Genomic DNA, 12,114 nt, shown 5'->3' on the forward strand with positions numbered 1-12,114 from the left:
ATAGTCGACTGGCACGTTGTGGGGACAATGACCCTGTAAGTCCTGTTCTGCTAAAAATATTTTTTTTTTATTTTTACAAAACCCATCTTTTTCTCCATAACAAAATTTTAAAGTACTTTTGTACTTCCTGCATAACATCAAGACACGGAAGGAAGGGTGCTGTCACATGTACATCAGGTCAACGTCAGTCAGAAAGCGCGGCCGCGCGGCGCCCTCGGGACCGCTGGGGCGGGGATGCAGCGGCGGGAAGTGGTCTTACGCGTACACATAGTGCAGCCGTCGGGAGAAGACAAGCGGATCTCCAGGGTGTAAACACGTCTACGATGATCTAGTGTACAGCAGAAAGTGCTGAAGTACATCGAGTTACTCCTAAACTCTGATTGCATTCATGCTCAGAGGAGGTCGCGACAAACCACACAGAGCTCTGCACGTGTCCGTGGTCAAGCGGTCTCCAGCGGAAGGCAGGACAGGGCGTCCTGCCTCTGGGTGGGACCCACGCTTACTCAAAAGCGACAGGGGGCGGGGGGACGCTACGGGGCTGCTTCCCACCCAGGCCGGCAGAGAGGCTGGCCCAGCAGCTGGAGGCCTCTCGGATCATCTGCTTGTCTCCCCACACGTAAAATCATAACAACAACGACAACAGTAACCATAACTGTTGAAGGAGGAAAGGGGAAATAAACAGTCTTACGCGGTCTTTGAGCTTAAAGGAAAACACACAGGTTCTGTTAGAGAAAGCACATTGCGATAACAGACAGTTCAGGGGGGCACGGGACTCGGGGAGATAAGAGAAGCTTGTTCCAAAGTTTATTGAAAATGGAAGAGGCGGTCCTCAGGTCACATCCACCTCTCCTGAGTCCCTGTCTTAACTGAAGTTCCCACAGTCACACCATGTAATGCTCAGGAGTTAATTTAAAAGTGCTGTTTAAGCTGCTTTGAATCTTCTGCCAAATTTCCATGGCTTGATGTTGTCTTACAATAAATTACTTATCTCATTTCTTACAGTTAATCCATATGCCATTTCCTTGGAATGCAAAAAACCTCATTTATTGCCCCCACCATACACCATCCTCCTAAAACAAACAAACAAAAAAATCACATAATATTTCCAAGCATTGTTCAAAAATAAAGCATTTTTTTGCAACCAATTCTTGCTATGAAACAATATGCACATAAAATGTAGTTCTTAAATTCCGTAAAATCCTCCAACATGAGGCAAAATGATAACATCTAAAAAGTGGCTGCAGGACCAAACGATCGTTCAAAGCTTTTCTTTTTTTTTTGTCCATTTCAGTTCAAAATACTAGAACATTTAATCACTAAAGCATTAAAAAGAATGTACACTCTGTTTACTTGGATCAGCTTACCCCTTCAGGAATATATGTGCCCCACGTGTGCGGACATTAGCAGCTGTAACATTACATGGCACGTCCACTAAGCCAGCTTATATGAAACGCACAAAATGTGAATGGATTCGGAACTATTCTGCAGGTACTATCTTCAGAGCAAGACATGAAATCATCATGACGTCTGGTGAGCATAACACTGCTTCAACAGAAGTGCGTGTATGACACTTCCTGGCAAGACAGCAGCAGACAGCAAGAGGCGTCCTTCTTTAAGCAAGGCCCCGCCGCTGCGGCCGCTGCTCAGACCTGGATTCCTCTCACAGCCTGCTTTACACTTTCCAGCAGGGCTTTACTTTCTGGGCTCTGATAACGGTCTTGATTTGTATACATGTCCGTCAAAGTAGTCACGTATGCGTCAAAATTTTGTTCATTGATTGGATCCTACGAGATATTAAATAGTAGTTCATACACAACTTGTACTCTCTGAATGGGAGACTCACATCAGCACACAACAGCATCGCAGCGCAGCGCCTCTGTCCCTGTGACACCGGGAGGCCTGTCCAGAGCAACTTAACCTTACGGGGCTCACTGGGTCCTCCCCACCGAGGTCCTAGCGGGCAGCGCTATGGTCTGGGGGAGGTGACCGCAAGCATCCAGAGCGCGAAGAACCAGGAGAACAGGAAAGGAGAGAGCTACCCTACGGTGCGCACGGCGGGGGGCCGCCGAGCCCTGTCCTGCGCCCTCGGTCACTTACCATGTGCGGCAGCTGGATGTTGGCCAGGCTGTGGATCAGGGACTGGCTCAGGCTGGCCAGCTCGTGCAGGAGGGACTCGTTCTGCTGCTCGATCACCTTGTTCTCCTCTTCGATGGTCTTCAGGCTGCTCTCCATGGTGGTGATCTGAAACACACAGGGCAGCGCGACATGTAACACAAGCCGGCGGGGCGCGCACCTCGCCGCGCGGCGACTCGGCTACCGAGGCGGAGACGGAAGCCCTTCGCTCGAAAGGAGGAGGCTTCCAGGCTAAGAGCTGGTCGTTCTCAGGGCTCGCCTTCGATGCTCTGAGTCATCGCACTTGAAAACTTGGCGACTGGACGACGAGGGCCCTCTTTCTGAGAAGGAGTTAAGGAGGGTAGGTTCCCGCTGTGTCAGCTTCTGCCGGCGCCTGTGCAGAGATCAGCACAGGACAGCCGTGCCTTTGACCCGCTGCTTCCACTGCGTGATGGGCTGTTTGTTTGGATCAGGGTCATGGCTGCTGCTCAGACGTCCCCTTCATCTGAATCTGATCCTGCACAGGTAAGGCTTCAATTACCTGTGAGCTAGTCACCTGTGAGGTGCGTCACGTCATCCCGTGGGCACCAGGCGGGCACATCTGCCTGCACGTGATGGCTTCAACCCTGTGCCGTGGCTTCCCGGCTGCTCTTCCTTCCTCTAACGCTCCAGGGAGAGTTGCTGTGGTCGAGGGGCTTTCGTGTGCTGCCCTCTGGCCTCCACCTACCACTGGACACCCGCACTTCATGCCTCAGCTCAGCGGGAGAGCTGCCCGTCTGCACGGGTGGCAGGGACACAGCAGTGCGGCTCTGTCCCTCCCCGGGGTCTCTGACCGGGTTGGGGTGTTCGAGGTGCCAGCAAGCCTGGCAGCGGGGCCTCCAGCCTTCCAGGGTCTTCCACGGTGGGCTCTGGCCAAAGACAAGGAGGCAGAGACGTCCATGGGGAGCGTGTGGCCTCGGAGGGCCGGGCTGCAGCTGCGTGTGCCCCCACATGCTAGCGGGCCGTGGGAGGCGTGGGAGGAGGGCGCCTGGCTGGGTGTCAGCGGGAGGCTTCCCGTGACTTCTGTGTAGGTGCTGACCCGCTCACCAGAGCCGGGACCTCCTGTGATGCCCACTGGCCGGCTCCTCACTGAGGGCCGGTGTTCGCCCAGCCTGCAGCTCACCCTCTGACCTGAGCACAGGGGAGCCTGGGCCCTGGAGCGGCCTGACCGCACCGTCTGGGTGGTCACCCCTCATCAGCCAGGCCAGGGACAAGACCCTTAGAATTCATTGTGACATCAAATGTGCACAGGTGCCACCAGGACCTGAGAGTCACAGTGACATCAAAAAAGACCCAAATGGGCAGCCAGGACCCCCACAGGGATGACAGGTCACGGGGGGGGGGGGGCGGCGGCGGGCAGGCACCGGGCTCCGGGCAGGAATGCTCTGTGTCTGCGTCCCGGGAGCCCAGTCCAGCCCGCGTCCTGAGCTGGACCCCCGCGCCCGGCCTTGTTCTCAGGGGTGAGACTGCTTCTGGTCAGGGACAGGGGAGCCGGCACATGGGAAATGCTCGCAGTGGGGGCTGAGGTGGGGGAGCCCTCCAGGACGCCGGGGGATGAAGCCCTGCCAGAGGAGGACAGTGCTGAGAGATGTGCCCTTCAGGGGGTCATCAGGGCCGTCTGGTGCCCCAACTTCTGCAGCAGAACAGACTCCAGGCAGGTGTCCTCACATGACCTGGGTCCTGGGGCACGTCTGCCTGAGCAGGGCCGTGCAGTTCCCCTGGCCAGCGCCCCACCCCTGCCCCGGCCTCGGCCTGGCCTCGGGGAGAAAAGCTGTGGGTTTGGAATGAAAGCTAAGGAAAGCTCCTGCTTGCCTCGGACAAGGTTCCAGTCGGAGCACAGCTGGGGCCAAGGCTGCAGTCAGTGGGGGGGCTGATGCCCGAACAAGTGGACAGGGCAGCCCTGGTGGGCAGGGGACGCTCAGCCCTCACACCTGCCCAAGGTCACGGAAGGGCAGCCCTGGGATCCTGATGGTTCCTCTGATGGGGAGGCTGTGCCCTGGTGGATGGTGGACGGGGGTCAGCAGTGACTGTCCCTGGCCTCATAAGCCCTCGGGTAAGTCTTTGGGCCTGAGAATCCCAGCAAGGCTGGCGACTGCCCGGGAGGGGACCACTGTGGGCGGGTGGGGGTCCAGGCCCCAGGCAGAGTGGGTGCTAAGAGAACAGGAGCCCCGGCCTCACCAGTGACGGCAACGTGAGGGAGATCCCACCTGGGCGTCGGGCTCCACAAAGCCCTCGGGGAGGCGGCCGGCGTGTGGCCAGTGATGGGCCAGGCCAGCTGGTCACTGCCAGATCTGCGACCTTGACTCAGCCACAGAGGTCACTGCTCCGAACCTAACCTTATGTGTAGCATGAGGTGTGGACACTTACCAGGGGGGCTGCTGTGAGCGCGTGGGGTTACAGGACCAAAGCCCCTGGGGTGTGGCCTCCGGCCGATGCTCAGAAAGGCCCGTATCCTCCCGCCCACCACGCTACGTGGCCACAGGGCACTGGGCGTCTGCACCCACGTGTGGGGCTGGGGACCTGCACACACAGACCGGGGGCTCCTGGGAGCCCCAAGGAGCAGGCGTGCCTTTCAAGTCCCAGGATTGTCGCCCGACTCAGTTCACCGACACGAGTCAGTGACATCGGGGCCCTCAAACCCTGGTGGGAGAGCGCTCACGCGGGCAGCGCCGGGTGGCCCTCCGGGAGTGGCTGCTCAGGAAGGGCGTGTCATTAACGCCCCGACACCGGACAGAAAGCTAGCGTCCAGTGGCCCCAGCAGGTTTTGCCACCGAAATGATCTCAGCAGGAGACCAAGAGAAAAGGTGAGCCAATCGAGGCGAAAAGGGGCAAAGAGCAAGGAAGGTGCCGCCCCGGCGTCTCCTGGCGTCACAGCACTCGGGACGCTGGTTGAGGGCTTCAAACACTGTTACCTGAGTTCTGAGCTTGATCATGTCGGCTTCCATCTGGGAGTTGGACTCGTTCAGCTCCTTGATCTCCTCGTCCAGCTGCTTGATCTCCTCGTCGTTCTCGATGCCTGGAACGACGGAGGGCGAGTCAGACCGCCCGCAGGCGGGGCTGGACAGTCACAGCCTTGTCTCAGTTCCTTCTAGACTTGGAACCAAATTTGCTGGGGAAGTGTACTCTGGGATTAAAAACATCGTCACAGTCTCTGTGTCTTCTGCCCCTACAACCATCCTGCTTACAATTAAGGCTCCTAAAAACGAAGAAGTCAACGGAGGGCACACAGACTACCCCCACCCCAAACCGAAAGGGTCCTTCTCCCTGGGATGGGAACCCAGGGCCTCTGGCTCTGGCCACAGCTGTGTCCTGGACACGGACTTACCTTGTGCAGGTCACGAGTGGCCTCATTGTTCACTCTCTCTCTGGTCTCTCTGTCTCTGTCTCTCTGTCTCTGTCCCTCTGTCTCTATCCCCCCCGTCCATCACTCTGAGAATCAGCCAGGCTCTGCTAACACATCTGCACATGAGCCAGCGGGCCCCTGCCCTCACCAAGTCTAGGAGTTGGGTAGGAGACCTGACAACAGACATGTAACCACACCCCTGATTCCTGGAAGCTGAGAAAGCCACCTCCCGTGGGAGGGAGTGTCAGGCAGCGACAGACAGCAGGTCCCAATAACTGCTGACCAATAACGAACCCCTCGTTCAGACCCGCGGGGTTGCCCAGCTTTGCTGGAACATCCTGCCTGAGCGGCGTCCTGGGTGGGGGGTGTGCAGCCCACGAGGGCCTGGGGGAGCTGCACCTGCAGAGCATCCGTTTGCAAGGGGTCTTTTCAAGGCCGGCTCTGCCGGTGGCTGTTGGGGTCAGAAAGGTCTCTGTCCTCCTGGTGTTGGCAGTCAGTTCCCCATGGCTGAAATCCTGCCACTGAGGGTGCAGAGTGGCTGCCCCCACCACTCACACAGCTCAGCCGGGGATCTGCACTCAAAACTGGAGAAAAACACACGCAGCCCAGGCACCCAGGGGTCTGGGGGGCAGACACTGTGGTCCAGCTTTGCAGACAGAGGGGTACAGTCCGCCCGAGACGGGAGACCCCTGACATCCCTGAAATACAGCCAGAGACTGATGAACAGGGTCCTCCCTTAATGGGACGTCTAGGGGACAAAGAAAAGAGAGTTGGGGGGATCAGTGGGGTTGGGTCTTAATTGCCAATTTTAGTGAAATGAAAAAAAAGATTGGAAAGAGTAAGCTGCCTTCTGCAGAGTCGCATTTCTTCCATGACGTCCCCTGTCCTCACAAAAGCCCTCGGGAGGAGCGTGCCCTCGTGTTTAATCTAATTGCCCATGTAATCAGCCCTCCTTCCCAGTCGTCTCTCCTGCTGACCCGCTCTGGTGTGGAAGCAGGCCTCCCCCACACACGGGCTGCCCTCCGCCTCCGCCTTGCTCCGGCCACCACCCCACCCGAGGGACCGCTGTGGCCTCACCAGGAGCCACGCCTCTGCGTCCCTGAGCTCTGCTCGGCCTCTAAGGTCCCCAGGGTGCGTCCTCCGCTGGCACCTCGACTGCAAAGCCTCCCTATTTACCAAACGCACCCAAAAAGCAGCCAAGGACGTGATAAAAATACTGCCGGGAGCTTCCCAGGTGTGGGCTGCTCTCCCCCCGTTTACTTAATCATTGGTTTATTTATTTGCACCGTGTACGAGTTTATGTGATCACGGCTTTGCCCCTCCCAGGCAGGCAGGGATCCTGTCCCCGGATCTCCCAGCCTGGAAAGGCACTGGGGAGCCACCACCACCGCAGCTGAGTGGCTTGCTTTCCCTTTTCATACGTGACTAGACCTTTATGGCAATCTTCCAAAATTAGGCGTTGGAACCGACTGAGTTAATGTCCCTAATACTTGGAACACGGGAGGTGCCTGTCGGGGGTGGGCAGTGTGGCCATTCCTCTGCAGAAACAGCTCAGACGCACTTCGAGGTGAGACTGCCCAGGGCAGGAGAACCCTGATTTGTAAAGCAACCAATCAGGAGTCAATTTATTATTTCACGAAGATTCGTCCCAGCACTCAGCTACATTGCAAGCGGTCCGAACGCACTGGGAGCACCTCTCGTGTAAACCAGGAACACTCACAGCCCCTCGCTCCTCGGGCTGTGACCGTCAGGTTTTCCAGGTGAGTTTCCGCGAAGATTTCTGAGCATGCTCTGAATGTCACAGGTCTTCAGTTTTTAAGTTTGGACGATTTGAAAACCTCTCTTTTTCCAGGTGTGTCTCGCAGTTTCTGTTGAAGAAGAACCACGTGCAGGGAGGGGCCTCATGCCCTTCTCAGAAGCACAGAGCATCTCCCCGGTTCTCCTGTCCCGAGGTCCGGCAGCCTCGCGAGGCGTCCTGGTCCTTGTTCGGGGGCAGGCTGGGCTTGGAGCCGCCGATACACGTCCTAGTGCTCTGCGGCTCGGCTCCCCGGGTGGACCTTCTCCCCCCGGGGAGACGCCGGGCGAGGGAGGCGCGTCGGCACCCCCAGGAGCAGTCTTCTTCCACGTGTAACTGAAACGTCCAGGTTCTACTTGCACGTGACGCGAACCTGCCAACGAGCAGCCTGACGGCATCTACAGAGACCGCTCTGGGCAGGGTTCGCACACGGAGCTGGTGTAGCTCTTCCTGGGGGGCCACCTGCTGCGGACCCCAGAGCTAGCTGCTCAAAATACTGGATTTTAGATAACCCATGGTAGGAAGGGTGAAAAATGCCCTACACAGCTGCTTCCAACACCAAGACCTCACGTTTCCCTTGAGAAGTGAATGGAATTGTAGGCAAAGGAGTCCACTTCAGGGCTGGCAGTCTGACGATCACTCCACTGTTATAAACCCCAGAGAACCGTGGGAAAGGCCAGCATGCCTCAACACTCCAACTGCGTCCCCTCAACTGGCTCGTCAGAGGCGCTCCATCAATGGTCTCTCATACGCAGCAAGGCACACAGAATGCCCCCAATTCCAGCATCTTTGTCTTGGGGCTAGATTCTGGCAAATGGGAACTTAGAAGAATTTTGATAAAGTCATGGGAAGTGAAGGTGGCGTCTCTGGAATACAGGTGCGACCTTGGAGGGCCATTTCACTGGTTTGAATTTTGAGGAAAGAGTGTCCAACAATAATTATGTTCTGTTTAACTTTCATGGAAAACCATGTCTGAACAGGGGACAGAGACTGCGTTACCGCGGAGGCTTCCTGAGGTCTGGAGGCATTTGTGAATGGCCTTGACGAGAGGATTCAGGATCCTGGGGTTTAGTGCCAGGCTTTGAAACATGGCAAATCTAAATCCGTATCCTGGTACTTGAGAGTTCCGTGATGAGCAATTTTCTTAATGCCTTGGAACCTCAAACCCCTCCATTGCAAACAGGTACCTCTCCTATGCAGTGGGTGTAAGAAACAAGTGAGCTATGTAAGATGCCTGCCCTGCAGCAAGATTCCCCACACGGGGGCCACGGAAGACGCCAGCGGTCCTGCTTCTAGGGCACCAGACAGTATCGGGGCGCTCGTGTCTGCGGGTGTATCTCTGTGTGCCGGAGAGCAGCGCAGACGCATGTCGTCCCGCTGACCCAGGATCGTCGTGTCAGTTGACAGACACTTAAAAGAAAAAGCCATAATCTTGTATGTGGTCTAGTGCAGTGGGCTTCAATATTTGTTGAATTAAAGAATTAAAAACAAGACATGCCTCTCTCTCGTAAGTCCTGAAATTGTCATCTAAAGGTTTTTATTGTGACTTAAATTAGTTGCCAAAAAGGTGTATTTCTAGGAAATTATATGTTGCAGAGTTATTTCAATATATTTCTATAAAAACCTTGGACCAGGTGTTTGACAAAATTTATGAAAAAAGTCTACTGTATAAACTAAGTGGCAAATCAAGATTTATTATCTAAACAACCTGTAGATCAAATCAGCCTTCTGACAGAGGCCGCCGCCACTTTGAAACTAATCAGAGCAGCAGCAAGGCCCCCCATAATGAACTTTCCGTCTCTAATTTTTATTCTAGGAGCAATGAGTGGATGGGTGGGTGGATGGATGAGGGGGTGGGTAGGTGGATGGGTGGAGGGTGGACGGGCGGAAGCACACATGAGTGGGTGGATGGAGATGTGAGGTTCTGCCTGGATGAACTGAAGAGCTCAGCACTGCTCCCCTATGTCGTCCTGAAGCTCTCCCCGGACGTGCCTTCAGAAGCCCAGCCTTCCTGGGTGGTTCCTTGTTAGGCGCCTGCACACGTGCGAGTCCAGGACTGGTGGGGGGGCAGCCTTTCTTGGGTGGCCGTGGGGAGGGTGGGGGAACAGCTGGCAGATGACAGACTGATTCTCAGTTCATCGGATTCCGGAGACAGTCAGGTGGAATCTGAGGGTCTGGAAACAGATTTCCTTGGAGTGCCCCATGGCCACACGTCCCCAGCGGCCGCCCAGCGGGCGCCCCTGCTAGCCAGGGCAGTGCGGGTGCCCAGCCACGGTGAAGGCTGGGGGCTGGCTCTTCCAACTTACGTCTACTTTTCCAAGAGAGAACCAGTCCTTCCAGGTCAACCGCCATGTCCGGCGGTTACAGAAAGAGGGCCCTGTATTTCTGTTGCCCTCTGCACAGAGACGGCAGTTTGAGAGACGGCAACGGGGCAGTGGCCCTCTCCCTGGCCGCCCCGCCGGGTGTGGAGGCCTACTGTCTTGATTTTTTTCTTTTCTGGGCCTGCACTGCCTTCCATCCATGAGTCATAAACTGGCACAGGCTCAGATCAGTTTGCCTGAGATTCTTGCTTCAGAGCCAGGGTTGTGTTGGGGGTGAGGTGTCAGGCTAAACATTTTGGAACGAGCTCAGGGAACGTTGTTTCCTTCCTGGCAACGAGCACAGCCCTCGTCGGCGAGTGGGAGGTGGCGCTGGTGGCCCCGGGGTCTTGGACCAGCTCCGCACGCTGGGCTGGCTGGAGGACTGACGGGAGATGCGGGCCGACTCTGAGGGCCTGTCAGCTCGTCCCAACGGCTCCAGCAGCTGCCCTGCCCTGAGCAGAGGTGGGCGCAGAACACTGGGCTCTGAGCCTTCGAGGTGGAGACCCGGCTGTCTTCCTGGTAAATGATGACCGACAGGTTAAGAGTGCTTCTCCCCGAGGCGCCCGCGCTGTCCTCAGGACCGAAGATGAGCGTCCAGCGAGCAGCAGGAGCCTCCAGGCCGAGGCCCGGGGCCCGCGCACCCACAGACCGCGAGCTCCTCAGGGCTGTGTCCTGGCCCATGGGGGCCCACCAGGGAGGGGTAGCCCCAGAACGTAGGAGGACTGGGGCCTGGGCTCCACCCGACGCCCAGTTCTGGGGGCCTGAGCTGTGACGGCTCCAGGGGGACCCCTGTTTTCCGGCACTCGGCTCCTGGAGGGACACAAAATCAGGGCAGTGCCTTGGCCAGAGCCCGGCGCCACCCCATCCGTGAGAAAGCCTGCTCTGCCGGAGCGCCCTCCTCACGAAGTCCTCCCAGGGGCCGGGAGGGGAGGTCCAAGCTTGCCCCTCAGTTGTGGAGTTCTGTCCTCTGAAGTCTCTGCAAACACCCCTGGTGACTGCTGGCCCTCGGCTCCTGGGGGCACACTGGGGACGCCCCCGGGAGCCTCTGTCATCAGTGGATCAGCACCCAGCTTTCTGTTAAGGACGCCTTATCTAACGTATGCTGCCGATTCACGACCACTGAGCTCCTGGCCGACAGCCCTACGACCGCAGCGGGACGCTGCCTCCCTCCGGCCCCGCCCTCCTGGCCTCCTCAGTCAGGACACCAGGCAGCGCTGTCGCCCTGGCTCCGGCCTCCTCAACAGGGACGTCCTCAACAGAAAAACACGAACATTCAAAAAACGCAGCGCCCAGCAGACCGTGAAGAGGACCCCGATTTACGGGATGAGCTGAAACGGGGGGCAGGGGGGCCTGGCAGGAGGGCGGTTGGGGGACACTCGGACTTGCTGACTGGCCCTGAAAGCACCAGGCGTGCTTGTTACACACAGACCCTAGTGAGCAGGGACTACACAGACGTGGCCCCCGAGGGTGGCTGGCGGGACCTCTGAGGCCTCCTGCCCCCACAGCCGGCCCTGCAGCTTCGTGGCCCCACGTGGCATCTGCAGGGAGGGACTGGCTGGTGGACTGGAAGGGGTCCGGCACCAAAGTGAGAGTGCGGGGCATGGTGGGCGGGCCATGTGCGGCCCGAGGGACCCCTGGCTTAGCCCCTGGGAGGCCCCCCAGGGCACAGGGGAGGGGATGGGGCCACAGTCGGGGGACGGCGGTGGGGAGGCCGCTTCCTCCCCAGTGGGTGGGCGTTGCACAGGCCAGAGGGCCCTCTGTGGCTGCTTCCTGAGGGGCGTGGCGGGGACGGTGGGCTTGGTCAGGGGTCGGGGTGACGGGGCGCAGTTACCGTTGCTGGCTCTCTGCCGGATGGTCAGCATCTGCTCCCCCGAAAGCTTCGCCTTCTTCATCGCCGACGTGGCTCTCGGGCACCCCGACAAGCTGGGGACGAGACACGAGATGGCGTTAGTCACCAGGCCACGTTGGTCCCGGCACAGGGTGAGCTGCAGGTGGGACGCAGACCAGACGGGCAGGAGGGCAGGGCCGCCGAACCCTGGGGCGGTGTCCGTGCGCCAAGGACCCTGCGGGCTGATACAAGCCCTGGGCTGCTGCATGGCCCGGGTGAGGTCCGGCAGCCGGGGCTCGGGGCCGGGACGGAGACCAGCCCCTTCACGGCCGCATCAGCCTTTCAGGGCTGCCGGGACACTTACGGAGTAATCATCTTGCTTTATGGCAGAAAGTTTCCAACTTGTACAAGGGTTGGATTCAAAACTTAATTTCCAACGACGGAAGTGAAGGGGGCAGAGGCACGAGCTCCCCGCCAGACCCCCAGCCTGGCGCCCGGGGCCCCAGCTGTCCCACTGCCGTCAGCTGAGGGACCCCACACGGAGCCTCAGCTCCCCCAGCTCCCCCGAGCGTCTGCACCGTATGCCGGCACCTTGCAGGGAGGGTCCAGACCCCCAGGCGTCTCCTGCCGGGGGGTC

General features: G+C 58.2%; 1 protein-coding gene across 1 annotated transcript in view; it reads right to left on the reverse strand.

Moving 5' to 3' along the window:
* Positions 1 to 925: 925 nt before the first annotated feature.
* Positions 926 to 12,114, reverse strand: part of MYT1L (myelin transcription factor 1 like) — a 333,949-nt gene continuing 322,760 nt past the window's right edge. The window contains 4 exon segments of the mRNA XM_032496947.1: positions 926 to 1,784; positions 2,098 to 2,241; positions 5,064 to 5,167; positions 11,481 to 11,572. Coding sequence (XP_032352838.1) covers positions 1,644 to 1,784; positions 2,098 to 2,241; positions 5,064 to 5,167; positions 11,481 to 11,572 — 481 coding nt within the window. The 3' untranslated portion in view covers positions 926 to 1,643.

This window comes from Camelus ferus, chromosome 15, assembly GCF_009834535.1.
Source record: "Camelus ferus isolate YT-003-E chromosome 15, BCGSAC_Cfer_1.0, whole genome shotgun sequence".
Lineage (NCBI taxonomy): Eukaryota > Metazoa > Chordata > Mammalia > Artiodactyla > Camelidae > Camelus > Camelus ferus.